At 39.4% G+C, this 18,370-nt stretch overlaps 1 protein-coding gene across 10 annotated transcripts in view; it reads right to left on the bottom strand.

Moving 5' to 3' along the window:
- Window positions 1–18,370, bottom strand: part of nek1 (NIMA-related kinase 1) — a 168,244-nt gene that overhangs the window by 27,342 nt on the left and 122,532 nt on the right. For 7 of the 10 annotated variants that reach the window (XR_005942807.1, XM_041186071.1, XM_041186074.1 and 4 more), the window contains 9 exons: window positions 16,855–16,923; window positions 15,052–15,295; window positions 14,173–14,331; window positions 13,729–13,962; window positions 11,644–11,758; window positions 10,757–10,854; window positions 10,037–10,254; window positions 8,838–8,989; window positions 3,726–3,967 (listed from right to left, as the gene is read on the bottom strand). Coding sequence is in view for 9 of the 10 variants with exons in the window: in XM_041186071.1 (XP_041042005.1) it covers window positions 3,726–3,967; window positions 8,838–8,989; window positions 10,037–10,254; window positions 10,757–10,854; window positions 11,644–11,758; window positions 13,729–13,962; window positions 14,173–14,331; window positions 15,052–15,295; window positions 16,855–16,923 (1,531 nt within the window). In the remaining variant the exon portion in view is untranslated. Of the gene's footprint in view, window positions 1–3,725; window positions 4,077–8,837; window positions 8,990–10,036; window positions 10,255–10,756; window positions 10,855–11,643; window positions 11,759–13,728; window positions 13,963–14,172; window positions 14,332–15,051; window positions 15,296–16,854; window positions 16,924–18,370 lie in introns of those variants that run through there. The other 3 variants (XM_041186072.1, XM_041186073.1, XM_041186079.1) reach the window with 3 other exon arrangements.

The following is an 18,370-nucleotide window of genomic DNA, read 5'->3' as shown; positions in this document are numbered from 1 at the left end:
TGCTAGGCATGTAGACCTTACGTCCCATAGACTGGCAGATTATATCAAACAGCATGCCCCAGCCTTTGTTCGCAACAGGCAAGGTACAGACTGTACCCAACCAGCCTGTGCTTGCAAAATTCAAACCAATGTCCAAAATTAGACATGATTCTGCGATTGGACAACACTTGCTAAATAATTCTCAATGTGCTAAAAATTACGCTGACAACCAATTTAAGATAGTCAGTCGGGCTCGCAGTGTGGCACGTGTGGGTATACTGGAAACTACATATATTAATACACAAGGCCCTGTTCTTTGGAGGCAATGAGAACATGTACACACATTGCGCCTGTTTCAGCTAAACAAAATAAGTAACAGGCATTCGCTGACTCATTCCTCAAAACAACGCTTTGACCAATCAGGATCAAGCTGCCTGGTTTAAATTTCAAACAATGCTTGGCAATTAACTGTCAGTCACCATCACTGGTGCATTCTCCATGGCAACACCTCTACCATAGTCCACTTGCCAACCAAGCAGTACTCTCTTCACATACAGTACATTTTGTTGTTTCCTCCCCTTGCCGATATTAGTATTCTTGCAAAGGGTCCTGATGAGTGCAAGAAAAAAAGCTTTGACATGTCTCTTTTTTCAGCAATACTCAAGTTCTGTACAACCAAACAACTATTTATTATTATATTATCTATATCTCCCTCTTCTGCAGCTATGCTCACCTTTATTTTGATAGCTGTCGTGTCCTCTGGCCAAAAATGTTAACTCTCTAACTAACTTACCTGCTCTATCTTTTCGAAACATGTTATACCATTCTAGCTTCATCTCTTGTCCATCTTCTCCTTGCAGCCATGTCTCTGTAATGTCAATAATGCCAATATTTTCACTAACTGCAAATGTTTCTAATTCTAAAGGCTCATTCTAAATGTATTACTATGAATATTCCACTACAGCCTTCAATGCTTTTTCTTAAAAACACACCAGTGTGCTGTCTGCCCATTTTAGTATGGTGCTTGTTCAGTTACCTGCTCATGCTTCACCCCTGCTAAAACACACTTGTTTAGGAATGTGAATGGCAAGTTTGGGACTGAAATGACAGAACGTTGGATAATGCCAGGATACTTTGTGCCCTTTGGTTTGAACTTATTCATCATATTTTTCTTTGATAGAACCTCAAATACCCATACAAGATATCACAACTATTTCAGTCCTTTTTTCCTTTCTCTTTTCTCTTTTCTGAAGGTGCTGACTCTTACTGGATTGGCAGCCCTTAGTTATCCCATTCAACTGACCATGGCGAATAGGAAAACGGGAGGGGAGGACAGCATCATGTCAGAGCTCACTCCTGCTCTCAATCGATACTCACTTTCCAGCATAGGTTACGGATTATCAGTCACAAATGGGAACTTAAGCTGATATTGTTTTTTCCCCACTTCCTAGCCCAGAGCCACCAAAGTCAAATGTAGCACCATAGCTGTAGCTGAGCTCAACTAACTCAAGAACCTGTGGACTTGAAGGTCTTTTTAGTTTGTATGGCTCTGTAGCAAACTGCAAGTGAAGTCACCCACCAAGTCATCGGACTTAGTCTCTGTAATCAGCCAGATAGGTCCACAGTATTTCAGGGAGCTTCTGACAATTGACCAGCCAGCCTGGCCAACAAACAGTAAGTGCATGTCCCTAGGGACTGGATGCTCAACATTTGGCTCCAGAAAATCAGACAAGGCAACGCCCATGTTGGTCTGGTGATCGTGGGTGAATAGGAAGAAGGGTAATTTGACAGTTTAGATGGTTAAATACTAGCAGTTCCCCTGACCAAACCCAGCATTCCCTCAGTCTCCACTGCAGCAAAATGCACTAATTTCTCTGAGTTTAGTTAAGTGGTATCTTTGCACCCAAATGGAGAGAGTATGCATTCCATATTAGTCAAATAGAAACTCTATGTTTTGGATTTCCCAGTAGCTTGAGATGTCAGACATCAAGCTGACCAAAATAATATTATAACCATTACTTCCACACAATCTTACCACGCTCTACTTCTATTTTAGCCTTCAATTGCTTGATGAGTTCCATTCCTCTCTTCCAACACCTGCACTATCATAAAAACAAAAAAACTGCGGATGCTGGAAATCCAAAACAAAAACAGAATTACCTGGAAAAACTCAGCAGGTCTGGCAACATCGGCGGAGAAGGAAAAAGTTGACGTTTCGAGTCCTCATGACCCTTCGACAGAACTTGAGTTCGAGTCCAAGAGAGAGTTTCTGCTATGGTTCACATAACCTCCCCACTTTTTGAAAAATCCTCAAAACTGCTTGTGTGCAAATTTTTACAAAAAAGGATTGATTTGTGGCAGAGAATGACCAAAGCTTAATTAATCATACTGAAGGTGAAGCTCCAACTCACTGACCAAGGATTATACCTTCCCTCATACCAAGAACCACATCTCTTGGTCTGAATATTTGAGTGAGATGAGAAAAGTCAGTCATAGTCCACAAAAGGACCATTGGCATCTCTCTCCATTAGAGAGCCACAACTGGTTATACAGCTCGAGGGCACCCACTCTAATCAAGTGTGAGGCAAAGGAAGGAGGCAGGCCTCCAAGAACTACCACAGCCAGTACATCGATTGAACCTGTGCTGTTGGCATTATTCTACTCCACATTCTAGCTATCTAGCCAACTGAGCTAACTGACCCCCAATGAGATGAGAAATAATGTGCTTTTCAAAAGAAAGTCACAATTTTATGCTATGTCATGTTCAATGCTGGTTACTCAATTTTGCCTTTGAATTTCTCTGATCACCTCTTCTTCCTTGTTTGGTTGCTTCCAGTACTTAACTCTTCTTCATGTTAGGCTGGCCAGCAAGTGCCAGTAGTCCCTTTGATCAATGGAGACTATCATTCCCAAGCCAAATCCCACTCTTCTCATCATTTATACTTTGAACAGGGGTCACTCACATTCACAATAAGGAAATGGTCCAGGAGAACCTGACTCATTGTACATTTCCCTAGCTTAAGGTCACCACCATCACAGCTGAGGTAAGCAAACTCTGGAAATGATTGCAGATTAAATTTAGGACTTTTAGGTTCAGTGGCAGGCCACATAATCCATTTATTCAATGAACCACCACTGATACTCTTAAGCTAATTCCAATGTCCTCTTTAAAATTCTAACATGCAACCGTCACCCTATTACAGCACAGAGTGCTTTCAGTGAAAGTTCTTAGAGTAAAAAGCCCGAAGTTACATTAAATCTCAATGGTCAACATTAAACAACAAAAAGACCATTATTACTTTCTGACAAGCAGTGCGTACCACCATAATTTATGATCTGGTTTGTAACAATAGGTTCAATATCTACATGTATATGGTAATTACATCAAGTGATATGGTGCAATGCAGCACAGTGCAACAGATCCTGTAACGCTTTGCACGTTGTGCATTTTCTATACAATTAACAATTGTAACAACTACAATTTGTTGCAAAAAGTCCCAAAGATTATGGAAAGGCCACTTTTTATACAGAGCAGAATGATAACAAATTAATTGATATGACAAATCAGTTGCCCTAATTACAAGTGATTTGTTTTTAACCACTATCTTGTCAGTATTGTCTATAATATTGTAAAATCACAACATTCAGTTCAATAAATTATCAGCACCACACTACGTATACCATCTAAAATAACATTTACAAACACTATTTGGTAGTGTAATAGTCAAGAATATAGCAAATATAACCTGAATGCCACTCTTCATGAATTCCACTTTGGTCACTGCTGCTTGCTGGATTTTCATCATCTTCCCCATCTGCTCCATTCACTGAGGATTCTGCATTATAAACACTTTCCTCAGGAGGGCTTGAATTGGAAGCTGCCTCCTCCTCCTCTTCACTGAACTCTTCACTGGGCTGCTCCTGCAACAGACGCTCCATCGATGCCTGAAGCTCCTGCAAGTCATCTGCATCACCATCTCCAAATATACTGCAACACACAACTTATTAAATGACTGCTTTTCTTTTTGATCACAGTTAACTTTCATTGTCCACCCTGCTCCCACTCTGTCCTCGGTTTCCTACGCCATACCAATGAACTGCAACACAAAGTTGAGGAACAGCACCTCATATTTCAATTAGACGGTTTACACTTTATGGCCTTAACATTGAGTTCAACTACTTGATATTACATCCCACATTTTCTCAGAAAGTAGATGACAGCAGTGATTCTGCTGTAACCATTTACACTTCCCCTCAACCCATCTTTTGTTTCTTTACCCATCCCATAATCTTGCATTGCATCATCACCTCTTTTATCATTTAATCATTTCTGCCCTCTGCCCCATTTCTAGCAGTTAATTGAATACTTGTTAGGTAATCCTCTCAGGAAGAGTTTATGAGTTTAAGCTCCGCAAAATCTAGAAGACATATCTGTGTAGTATTGAGTGGTGGGGGTGGGGGAAGAGTTGTTGTGGTTGGGTCCTACACTATAGAAGGTGTCGTCCTTTAGAGGCATCAATTCAAGGTCTGCCAGCCCATTCCAGTAATTCACTTCGGTGCTAAAGATCTCGCTAAATTTTCAAGGAAGCAACAGGAGTTCTCTTGGAACAATTCCAAAATTCCTCTGTTGTTGCCACAAAGATATATTTGTCACATATCTCATCGCTGTTTGTGGGATGTCAAAATGCAAAAATCAAAAATATGTAAAAAATGCACGAGCAATGTTGGGCAGAGCAAGTTTCAACCCCAAATGCATAGAATGGACTTAACTGTGTATGAGATGGATTTCTGGAGTAGGGATTGGGCTATTTTGGACTTAGTATTATGTAATGAGAACGGGCTAATTAATAATCTTGCTATTAAGGCGCCTTTGGGAAATAGTGACCATAATATGATAGAATTTCGCATTAAGTTTGAATGCGATAGAGTTCATTCTGAAACTAGGGTCTTCAATCCGAAGAAAGGAAATTATGATGGTATGAGGGGCAAGTTGGCTATGGCGGATTGGGAAAATATACTAAAAGATTTGGCGGTAGACAGGCAATGGCTAGTATTTAAAGAAATACTACATGTTCAACAACAGATATACATTCCTCTAAGGCACAAACAGCCAAGGGAAAAGTAAATCAACTGTGGTTAACAAAAGAAGTTAAAGATTGCATTAGATCAAAGGAAATGGCTTATAAGGATGGCAGAAGAAGTGGTAAGTCTGAGGATTGGGAGCAATTTAGAATCCAGCAAAGGAGGACCAAGAAACTGATTAAGAAAGAGAAAAGAGAATATGAATGCAAACTAGCAAGGAACATAAAGGTGGACTGTAAAAGCTTCTTTAGGTATGTGAAAAGGAAGCGACTAGCTAGGACAAATGTAGGCCCATTACAGGTGGGTACAAGGGAATTTATAATGGAGAACAGGGAAATGGCAGAGAACCTAAACGGTCTGTGTGTGTCCGCCTTCACGAAAGATGATATAGAAAATCTCCCACAAATACTAGGTGACTAAGGGACTTGTGAAACTGAGGAACTAAAATAAATTAGTATCAGTAAAGAGGTAGTACATGAAAATTTAACTGGGTTGAAGGTTGATAAATCCCCTGGACCAGATGAGCTTCATCCTAGAGTGTTGAAGGAGGTGGTTAGAAAGATAACCTTGAAAATTCTACAGATTCTGGAAAGGTTCCTGTGGACTGGAAAGTAGTATATGTAAAAAATTAAGGAGGGAAGAAAAGGGGGAATGGAGAACTACAGACCTGTTAGTTTGACATCAGTAGTAAGAAAAATGTTGGAATCTATTATTAAGGGTGTAATAACTGTACATTTTAGAAAAGAATAGTAAAATGAAAGCAAAATCATGTTTGACAAACTTGGAAGTTTTTTTTGAGGCTGTTACTTGTAGCATAGATAAAGGAGAACCAGTGGATGTAGTGCACTTGGATTTTCGGAAGGCTTTTGATAAGGTTCAACACAGGTTAGTACAAAATTAGAGTGCATGGAATTGAGAGATTTTTAAAAAAAGAAATTAGTCTTTCATGGGATTTAAATTCCACCAGCTGACGGAGTGAGATTTGAATCCATGTCCTCAGAGTATTAGCCTGGGCCTCTGGATACTATCCAGTGACATTCCCACTACACCACCTTCTCCCATTTTATACTAGTATGGATTGAGAATTTGTTAACAGGCTGAAAACAGAGTAGGAATAAACAGATCATTCTCAGGATGACAGGATGTTACTAGTGGGGTACCGCAAGGATCAGTGTTAGGTCCACACCTGTTCACCATATATACAAATGATTTGCATGGGGGGACCAATTGTAATATTTCCAGATTTGCTGATGACATCAAACTGGGTAGGAATGTAAATTGAGGAGGATGCAAGAAGGCTTCAAGGACTCAGACAGCCTAAGTGAATGGGCTAGAATATGGCAGATGGAATATAGTGTGAATAAGTGTGAAATTATTCAATGTGGTACAAAAGACAGAAAGGTAGAATATTTCTTAAATGGTGAGAAGTTAGGAATTGTTGATTTCCAAAGGGACCTGGATGTCCCTGTTCATGAGTCACTAAAAGCTAGCATGCAGGTGCAACAAGCAATTAGGGAGGCAAATAGTTTGTTGGCCTTCATTGCGAGGAGATTTGAGTATAGGAGTAAGGATGTCTTGCTGCAGCTATATAGAGTCTTAGTGAGATCTCACCTGAAGTACGGTCCCCTTATCTAAGGTGCCACACTTGCCATTGAGGGAGTGCCTAATCACCAGCCTAATCTCCGGGATGGCAGGATTGTCGTATGAAGAGTGATTGAGGAGACTCAGTCTGCATTCCCTAGAGTTTCGAAGAATTGGGAGTGTGGGGAGTGGTGGTGACATTGTTGAAACTTATAAAATTCTTATGGGGCGTGACAGGCTGGATGTAGATAAGATACTTCCCCTGGCTGCTGAGTCTAGAACCATGGGACATAATCTCAGGGTAAGGGGTAGGCCATTTAAGACTGAGATGAGGAAGAACTTCTTTACTCAGAGGGTGGTGAATCTTTGGAATTCTCTACCTTAGAGGGCTGTGGAAGCACAATTATTGAGCATGCTTAAATCAGAAATCAATAGAGTCCTGGAGACGAAAGACATTGAGGGAAATGGAGATAGTGTGGGAAAGTGGAATTGAGGTAGATGATCAGCCTTGGTCTGTCTGAATGGTGGAGCAGGCTCGACGGGCTAAATGGCTTAACGCCTACTCCTGTGTTCCTAACTATCTTGTCTTTATTTGTGTACATCTCTGCAAAGACAAAGGACATGAAATAACTGGTGAATTAATCAAACTTAGATGATAAAACCCTAGGTCTAGATGATTGTACACTTGCTATTAAAAGTAGTTGGGAAGAGACAGCACAAGCACTATAACATATATCATATGAAAGTTCAGTAGAACAGGATAAGTGCCAGAGGACTGGGCAATTGCAAATTTAATTCCTGTATTTAAACAAGGAGATAAAACAAGTCTAAGGGACTATAGACCAATTAGCTAAATGTTAGTGGTAGGCAAGATAACAGAATCACTCAACAATGTGACTGAAAATCATTTAGAAACCCATAATATTATAAGGAGCAGTCAGCCAAGCTTTTAAAAGAGAAAATCATGATTAATCTAACCCATTGAATTCTTTGAGAAGTAACAGAGCGCAGGTAAGGGCAATATAGTAGATGTTATATATTTGGATTTTCAAAAGCCCTTCAATAAGGCACTACACAGTAGACTCATGACTAAGGTCAGAGCACAAGGACAGGTGGTGAAATGAATAACAAGTTAGTTACATAACAAACACAACATGGGAAGTGCTGTTTCACGAGGATGACTGTTGTTCATAATTTACGTTAACTGATTTTATCTCAGAAATCATAAGTATAATTCTAAAATTTGAGGGCAATACCAATCTGGAGGATGTAGCTAATACAAAAAGAAGAATGTGGCAAAATACTTGAAGATATTAATAAACTGGTAGAATAGATGTTTCATTGGCAAATTAATTTCATTACAGATGTGAGGTGGCACATCTTGGCACAAAGAATAAAGTGAGCACATACTGCTTAGATTCTAAGATTCTAAATGGGGTAGAGGAGCAAAGGATTCTGGGGTGGACAGTCACAAATTACAAAAAGGTTAATGAGGTCAAAAAAGAAAGCAAGCTAAGCAATGGGGTCCATTTCTGGAGGGATAGAATTGAAAAACAGATAAGTTAAATGATAAATAAATGCAATAGGGAATTAAGGAGAAACTTTTTTTAACTTCGTGGTCAGAATGTGAAACATGCTACATGGGGCAGTTAGACGCATTTAAGGAAAGCTAGTTAAGCACATAGGGAGAAAGGAATACAAGATTATGCTGATTGGGTTATGCATAGAGGGGTGGGAGAAGACTTGTGTGAAGCATAAATATATACCAGTTGGGCTGAATGGCCTGTCACTATGCTGTAGCTGCGACGCAATATGGATGTCACATAACAACAGGTGCTGCACTTCAAAGCACAGAGAGAATGCAGTAGGTGATTACAAATTGTAGCAGGTTTTCTGCTTATAGCCTCTTTGGTTTACTATGATCCAGCAATGACTTTGGGTGCATTTTAAATTATTAACATAGCAAAAGTTTCACAAAACTATAATGAAGTAATAGCCGAACCGAAAAATCAGCACAGATCCAAAAGCAGCTTTCATTAAAACATATACACTCAAACTTTTTTGATAGGCCTTTGCCAAACATTAAAAGCGTGCCAACCTTCCCTCAAATTTTCCAGTAAATGCTAAATTAAAAAAAAACAAGCGTGTCTGTCTATACAATGCACTGAAAACAGTCAGAATAACTGCAAACATACGTGTCTGAATCCGAGTGGTACTCATCCTTGTTAGGCTCATCTTCTATATCATCTAGTTCGAGATTATCCTCAGGGGCATCTGATGCATGAAGATCATCTACGTACGTCTTGAACATTTTGTTGAGGTCAGGGAGTGAGCAGGTCCTTAGCATCTGCAGCGAAAAAAAAAAGTACATCGTGCATTCCATCTCAGAAATGGAGAAAGGTACCCACACACAGCTGGAAGACAGAGGGAGAAGAAAGGGATTGAAAAAGACAGCAATCATTCAGCGTTACATATGCCAGCATCTTTTAAGTGAGTTTTCCTTTGCTACGTTAGTGTCTGAAACTAGATAACAGTATGTAGATATTCATTGCCCTCATGAACAAAAACAAGCAAAATTGCTCAAAGGTCCCTGGCTTGTGAACTGCCCATTTCCTACTCCAGCAAAACTCCAACCTGAGACAGGCATTTGTGTCACCAAAAATTGAGAGCAAAATCGCTGATCAGCCAACCCAAAAATCTTCAGTACTTAATTTGCTTTTTTCTTATTGTTTCAAATCCTTTACGATTTGGTGTAATTTGCCAATTGACAGCACTTTGTTTCTGACCCTCAGCCACTCTGTCTCCCCACTCCATGGCTAAACCACTAATATACTCTGTAAATGGAAATAGTGATCAGATGAGCGTGCTGAGACAGATCCATTCAGATCACATACTATGCTTTCACTGGTTAGGCAGTCTTCAATCTACCTCATGTGGCCCGACTCTTGTTTCATACTTTCTCACCTTGTGCACCCGTTTGTGTGGCACGACATCAAAAGTTATGCTGAAATTTTAAAATATCATATCCACAGAATTTCCCTCATCAAGGTTCATAACTTGTTAGGCAAGACTGTCCTCTCATGAAACTGTTAGCTCACTCTTACCATGTTGTGCCTTTTTAAAAAAAAATTAGTCCTTGGAAGCAACATTGCTGGCAAGGCCAGCATTTATTTGGCCATCTCTACGGGAATCTAGGTACTGGCTCCACACCCTTTTTAGGGTTCCTCCTAAATACTATTAACAAATGTTTGGTTCGCCAGCCAATAGTTCCTTCTGCCCTTTATTAAAGATCAGTACTTTCCAAGCTTTGGGCAATATTCCCATGTCTAATGATTCCCTGAAGGACATGCTCATTACATCTGCATTGGGTACTGCAATAGAGTGTTTTCCATACCTTTGGGTTGTTTGCATCAAACAACCCAGTCGACAGCCCAATCAACAGAGAATGTTTGCCTTTGAAATTTGCTGGTGATAGTGACCAGAACAATTGCCTGGACCCCGGTGGTTCTTCCTGCGAGGGGTCCCTTGACAACGTAGCTGCTGCTCTGTCCTGTGAATATGGTGTTTTCTGGAAAAAGGGTTCACTTTGTGGGGTTTCACTGGTGCAACCATCTGTTTGATGGGAAAGGAAGGTTTAAGTACAAACTGCCGAAATGCATTTTATAAAAACATGCTTAAAAAAAATTCGAAGATTCAGAAATGTAAACTCTGACTTTTTTTTTTAAACTTATTTATAGCAAGGCTACATGTTATGTACAATTTTGGCTATTCATTTAACTTCTCATTCGCAATCAAAAACTAGTCATGAGAGAATCAGATACCAAATGAAAATACTTCTGCACAAGGAACCAGAACTGTTTTGACAAAGTGGTGCATAAATAATGCAACAAAACCCAACAGCAACAGATGGCCACTCAGGCTCTCCAGTCAGGTTAGAATTGATCAAAGTTGCTTCCAATCTAATTCTTACTGCACCACTTAATTGACAAACTTTGGAGCTGAAGATGGAAAATCATTTGCATTAAGTAACATACTGATTCAAAATGGAAGCTTCTCCATTTTTAGGAGAAAAAGGAAATTGGTCAAGTTTGAAACAAAATATATTTGAACAAACCAGCATCCACTTTGTTTTTTTCCAGTTCAGTGTACTCTTCTGTTTTGATCCTATCCTCCTCTGACTTTTCTGGCTGAGCGACAGCACCATCTAGTGATCTGGGTATACACAGCAAAACAAGATACTGTATGAGGGAATGGTTGAAAACGCTTAAGCATGCTACACAAACCTCCGAAACTGAGTCCACACTTGCAAAATAATTACTAACTCGTGATTACGGCTCCATCCCCAACTTACTAATTTCCTTCTTTTTTTAAAAATGTGGCAGTACAAGTTAATTTTTTTTGTGGACATCGTCATGGTCATAGAAACAAGAATTTCCTCAAAACATTCTTTCTTCAGTTTCAGACCTGAATGTACAAGCAACATTGTTTGACAGGAGCACTGACAACAATATCTGCATTATTCAAAATGCCGTTTCACCTCAAGTAATGTGCCTCTCCACAGTGAATGGATTTCCAGCGTGCAGTCAAATTCAAACCAAATATGTGATTTATTGCAGATTTTATTTTGCTTTTTAATTGGGAAGTTTAACTCAACTGGTGAAACAAGATTTCAGTACAGTGAAATCTGTTAATAGGGAGGATCCCTTCCTTGATGGATAAGAAATCCACGGGTAATCCAGAATACCCAAATTTTGGAGATTTGGAGTAGATTGCAACACAGGGACTACAGTTTAAAAGTGCCTAATTGGCTGCAAAGTGCCTTGGGGGAATCCTGACGTTGTGAAAGATGCTATATAAATACAAGTCTTTTTGTTTTGTCAGTAGTATCCTGAGCATGAAAATGAAAACAACAGTGCAATCAGAAAAGGGGCGCTGAGCGTTAAGCCAACAGAACCCAACTGTACACAACAACATGAGGAAGAGCTATTAATTTCCATTCACCTTTCTGCGTTGCTCTCTTTTTCCCAGGCACCAATAGTGATTGGAGCCACAGGGATTTTCTCTCTACTCATTGGCTCTCCTTCTTCTAGTGCCTCGGTTTCCAAGTCCTCTAGCTCTGGAGGAAATACAGAAACTTGAGGTGATTACTTAAGTTTGAATAGTTTTATTAATTGCTGTTTGGGAACAGAGAATGTTCTTAGTTTTAGCACCACTCAAAGAAAAAGAGAAATTGCCAGATTGCGATATTCAAGCATCAAATGCAGACACACAAGCCTTTAGGGTTCCCTAACATATTTGGAATTCACTTAACAATCAATACAGTAACATTAAATAAATTTAAATAAAGCATGTCAAACATTCTGCAAAAAGGAGAGATGTGCAAAATTGTCTTAGACTCACCTTCAAACCAGCGACTGCACAGTATCATAAAACAGTCATAAACTTAAATGTGACCAACTAACTTGCATTTTTTTTTTGGACTTTGACAAAACCTTGTGGCATAAATGAGACTACAGTTACCATATACACTGATAAGACAGGAAATACGAGGAAGAGTTCACATATCACAAGATTGTTTTCAGGTACATACTATATACGTCTAAGGTACACCTAACCATTCTCTATATTCCAACTAATAATAGATATGATTATACCGTAAACCATTAATTATAATTAGATAGTTTCCAAGAAATGCTTGGTAGAGCTGTGTACTTATTTATAGAGCATCACGAAACAACTAGGTTTCAAAATTTAGAAATAGAAATTCTCCTATTTCAATGTATCCTTTTTAGTGCAATATAAAACATATTGGAAAACATGTGAATATTATCAGGAATAGTTTGGGTTGGAAACCTGACCAAATACAGGCAACATTTTGTTTTGTTGACCACCCAGAGGCTTACACAAGTTGTGTAAGTAATTACTTGGTGCGCCTGCCAAAATTAAATCAACAAGAAACCACAGCTCAAAGTTTTATCACGATCAATGAATACTTTGCCCCACACGACACAGCACCCGAATCCAATGCTTATTGTATTTAAGCTTAGATTTTTTTTTGCCATAATCAAGATTACATTTAGCTTGAGAAGTGCAGCTGTGAATTTTAAGCCAGATCTCTGTGAATCTGTACAGGAGCAGTAGTACAAAATACTCAACTAACAAGAACAGGGCTAAACATCAAGACAGGAAGTGCCTCATTTACAAAATTTGCACTAATGGCAACATAGTGTCATTCTCATACATGCACTCTTATTAGGAAGAACAAAATCTTTCTCCACTGTCAACAGGGCTTCCTCTTACAGTATGTGGGCCATGACTGAGGGAGTGCTTCATTGTCAGAGTCACCATCTTTCGGATGAGAAGTTAAACCAAGGCCCTGTCTGCCTCTCAGTTAAAAAGAGACCTCAGCATTATTCCAAAGAGCAGGGAACTATGCCCAATAGTCCTGGACAACATTTATTCCTCAGCCAACACAAAGTCTTGTTATCTCATTGCTGCTTGTGGGGCCTTGCTGTACATAAATTGGCTGCTGTGTTTCTTACATTGCAACTGTTCAAAAATACTTCATTGCTAGGATTACCTGAGAGTGTGAAATTTGCTCTAAAATTGCAAGTTCTATCTTTCTTTACAACACAAAAGGTACCACATTAGAAAGAATCATTGGCTACATGAAGGCCGATAATTTCTTCCTGAACCAATTCTAGATGAAGCATGCCTACCATCTATCAATTGATATGAGAAGTTACTTATTAGATAGCATGCTGCTGTGTAGAGTCCATGTGCTGTATTCATAAAATACATCCAAATCCCAGAAAACTTAGTTGTTTTCCCCAAGTGAAATCACTTACAATGCTATTATAGAATTTACAGCAGAGAAACAGCCCAACTGAGTTATGCTGGCATTTATGCTCCACACAAGGCACCAGCCACCCTATTCCATCTAACCCTATCAGCACATCCTTACACTCTTAATGTTATCTGGCTTATCCTTAAATGCATCTGTATTAGTCATCTCAACTACTCCTTGTGGTAGCGTTAGATGTTACATGAACATAAGAAAATGCAGAGCGTCATCAAAATAATTACCTTCCATCTTGTCATCGAACACTGCCGGTTTTAACACAGGAATAGATTTTTCACTTGACTGAACAGCTTCCACCATCAAGTGTTCTGCTGTCTTAATTTCTGATGTGACAGCCTGTTCAGTAGCAATTACAGAAGTTTGAATAGCTTCATTAAGCGATCTTTGACAAACGGTGTCATTGGCAGTATCGCTGACCAGTGTGAGTGTCTGGTCAGTTTCAGCCATCGGGTCCTCTGCTGGGTGGAAACAGAAAGCGTGAAGAGCAAACTGAACGTCTAGGATTTCCATCCTGAAACCCATGTCAGCAGAGTTGTTTTCAGTCTGCACAAATCTCACGAGTTTGTGTGTCAAGGTTAACAAATCCGCCGGTATATTCCAAAAATGCCAGACAATTTCACATAAAATGTGCTTTCTTTAGATCATATTTTAACTTTTCAGTTACTTACGATTATTTTTAATGGATGTTGCATCCAACATCATTCCTGTCTGAAGTTGTAGATCTGCTTCCCCTAAAGCTTTTAAAACGGTATCAGAAGGTTCTTTCTCCCACACTTTGCGAGGTTCATCTTTAAGGAACAGTTTGATAACTTCCCCTGAGGTCTGAGCTGTTTTTTTTTTCAAGATTAAATAATACACAGATAATGGATTAGGTTAGATCTTTGCACAATCAAGTTGGCAAATCTTCACAAATTCTAGCTCCACACCTTAAGGTATGCCTTAATCTGACTTTTCACGAAACAGATTCCTGCCTCCACCCTCACCAGTCAGCGAGCATCATCAAAACTCAGCTTCATCTCTCACTCCTCAAGACCTTGACAAGGAAACAGGTTGATCCTGCTGGCCAGTAATTCCACATTGCCATGATCAACTGTGTCATTCTTGTGGATGCTCAAGGCAAGTAGCTGCAAATGCGGAGTAACTAGGCTGTCCTGAAATTCTATCTGAAGCTGTTCTTCGACAGCAAGAAAGTCAGTGGCACAGGAGGGGATGAGTTGTAAATTGGAAAAAAAAAGCACAAAGGCTAAAAACCAGAAGGAAAAAAAAAGTGGAAAATTTCAAAGGTTAGAATGATAGAAAGCTGGACAATCAATAATTTGTATCACAGAGTGTGTAGGCCGAATAATATGATGGACTCCATTATTAATCCTATTGAGTCCCATATATAACCAGGTTATCAATGATGTAGCTTTAACTGGGTACTTCTCGGTTTGGTGTGCACTGTGCACCTTCCTGTGCAGTTTAAAAAAATTTAAGTACCTCTTTACAAATGCGTAACCATTGGTGCGTACAATAAAGTAAAGCTGTAAACGCTTCTTTATTCTCACCCTTTATCCCTGAGCAGGTTTCTTCAAGCGTGAGCTGTGCAAGAGGAATTACAGGTGGAGGCTCTGCTTCCCACTTTTTTCTTTCTCCTGCAAAGTGAGGCCCACCCTCAAGCTGCTCTTCAGGTTGTGGGTGATTCTTTTTAGACATTTCAGCACTTCCCTGGTGTGACACTGTATCTGAATCGTGGTTTTCCTGAGATTTAAAATGTTGATTTAACCTGCGCAGAATTTCTTGTTTCTCCTTCTGGAAAAATAAGACAAAGTGTGTACAAAAATCCTAAGTGGTCTAGCTAACTACATTCAATCTGAAGTATAGAGGATAGGGAAATATCAAAGCGTCTTTTTTTTAAGAACAATGTATATGTAGATAGAGAATAAAATTCAACTTTTCACATAATAGGCCAAAACATGCTGGCTAATAATGTTTTACATTACAGTTTGTGACCTGTACTTTTCATGACAGCTGCTCAGGGGACAATGCACTAAGAATATGCTGGACACCACTGCGGTTTTACTGAGGTGTTGGATAATGGGTACCTGTGTGCCTGATGTTTTGAGCGCAATGTGATGATGCGTTGGACAGGTGCAAATGGCAGTAATGTGCTATTCCAAGCTGGGATTAGAGCCAGTTTTGTGGGTGCGGAAGATCACTGACACCCCAGCGTAGCTCACACCGCTTATATATTCTCTTTATTTAACACTGTTTCATTTGATTCGGCCATGATTAAACTGATAGCTAGGCGAAGTAAGACAGAAACTCCAGGCCCCGATATTTAAACTGAGTCCTCGACTTCCCTGTGGCATCAACATTTGGGGTGGGATCTTCTGGTCCCAGCAAAGTCAGTGGACTTTTGCTGATTCACCGCATCCACTGTTTACAAAATTAGTTGGTTTAAGGGACTAAAGCATTAAACGCGGCTATGATTGTAGCGGTTTAATCTTGAATTTGGATAAGTTCTCCTGCATTGAAAATGCAATCACATGAAAAGTGTTAAATGCTTGAAATGACTAAAATAGCCCGTAAATTTTGTCAAATGATATTTGATCTTGGGGCGTTTGATGGGAATCTTGGTTCAGCACACTTCATTTCTTTCTCTCCACTCTGTACCTTACCCACATCGGATTATTCATGTCGCAAAAAACAGCCTACTTCCAAGTCTTGAAGAGATGCAACTTTTATGGTTGTACAATGTAGGACTGCACATTACCATAGGATGAATTATTTAGCAATATAAAAGAGACATTACGGTTCACATAAATGATCAGATGTAAGGAAAAACAATTTTCACTTTTCTTTTACCTGGTCTGAAGAGAAAGACAACATCAGTTTGCTACGTTTCTTAATTAAATTGAGATATATACAAAGAACAAGTTAAGCAACATAAGTTAGAACATTTTTAAAGTATATAAAGCAAACTCTTTAGCCTTCTAATTCTGTGCCAGTTCTATGTGAGAGCAGTCAAAAGCTAACCATGCTACCATGGTCTCACCCCAAAACTCTGCATCTTCCTTTCACAGAATCATAAAGCATGGGTGTAGGCCATTTGGCCCATTGTGCCTGTGCTAGCTCTTTGAAAGAACTATCAGATTAGTCCAATTCTCCTGTTCTTTCACAATATTGTATCAAATATTTATATAGCTTCCATTTTAAAAAAAGACGCAATGAACATGGCATTTTCTGAAAGTGATCAATCACAAATATTTGGTCCAGGAATATATGTGACTGGTGGAACAGTAAATTAGTCTTTAATCAAAAGCTAGATACTATTTAGGTTAGAGTTTATGCATCAGTCGAACTCTCACCTGAATAATGGAAGCACCAGGTTTTCTCATTTCCTCAGGCATTTCCTTGACTGTTTGGTTCTCTCCTTCCTGACATGAAAAATAGAATGAAATATTATTATTCTTGTGACTTTCTTTTTTTTAATCTAATCTGTGGACGTCACTGGCAAGGCCAAAATTTACTGCCGATTACCAGTTACCCTTGTACAACTCAGTGGCATGCTAGGCCACTTCAGAAAGTTGTAAAGAGTGAACAAGGGTGCTATCCGGTACTGGAGCCACATAGTCCAGAACAGGTAAGGTCAACAGGTTTCCTTTCCAAAAGGAACTAGTTGTGTTTCATATTAATTTTAGATTACAGGTCATCCCAACATGATCTTACAGAGTGCTGCGGAAAGCAGAGCTGGCCTGCCAGTAATTGAAACGAGAGAAAAGATGGATAGTTTTGGGGAGAGACCCTATATCAGAACAATCGTTCTTCCTAGCGTTACAGCCAAAGCATGGTCTGCCTTTCCTACTTTCAGATGTTGACAAACTTGTTGTGTTTTCAGCATTTTCTGTTTTTCTATCAAAGTATTAGTCAGCATTTCTACTCCAGATTTCTATTCTGGTTAGAACATATAGACATTAGGTAGAGAGAGTCAAGCTCAGCTGTGACTACTCTTGAGGTCCAAAAGCCTATGGAGCCTCACCACGCACTGGAGTGCTGCTTAGGATCACAGGAACAGAAACTTGAACGTATTCTTCTGTTGAAGAGCTTGGCATCAGAACTACCCATTCAGGCCAGTGCAGCTGAAACGGAATAAATATTAACTGGCTAAATCCACAAAGGACAGCATTGTTAAATTCTGTGAAACAAAATTCTGTTATTTTGTCTTTAAGATTTAACTTTTCGCTGGCTTCTTGAATTCTCAGCATGAAATTTACTGACTGATGTGGAGAGAAGCAACTTCAAGGTGAAGTAATCAGTATTGGTAGCAGGTAACAGATCAGATGAACTCTGGGCTCAATACTCCAAGGACTTCCAGAAGAAGTTTCACGAACAATAAAAAGTCCAAGGTAAAACCAAAATATTGCTGTAAATTAACAATAAAGGGCAGGCCAACATTGGCATGATGGACTGAATGGTCTCCTTTCATGCTGTATGATTCCACAACAGATGTGGAAATGAAAGGTAATAACAAGTTCCACTTATATAATGCCTTTAACATAGTAAAATTGCCCATGGTGATTCACAGGAGCGATTATTAAATAAAATTTGACACAGAGGCACGAAGAAATGTTGGGACAAGTGAACCAAGCTTGGCAAAGAGATATGGTTTAGGGGCAATTTTTAAAAAAAATTCATTCATGGGATGTGGGTGTCACTAGCTAGGCCAGCATTTATAGCCCACTCCTAATTGCTCTTGAGAAGGTGGTGGTGAGCTGCCTTCTTGAACCACTGTAATTTTTAAAAGGGGGGGGGGGGTGCGCAGAAAGATTTGGGGAGGGAATTCCAGAGTTCAGAGCCCAGGCAGCTGAAAGCCGTCAATGGTGG

Source organism: Carcharodon carcharias, chromosome 4, assembly GCF_017639515.1.
Source record: "Carcharodon carcharias isolate sCarCar2 chromosome 4, sCarCar2.pri, whole genome shotgun sequence".
Lineage (NCBI taxonomy): Eukaryota > Metazoa > Chordata > Chondrichthyes > Lamniformes > Lamnidae > Carcharodon > Carcharodon carcharias.
This window is presented reverse-complemented; position numbering and strand designations above follow the sequence as displayed.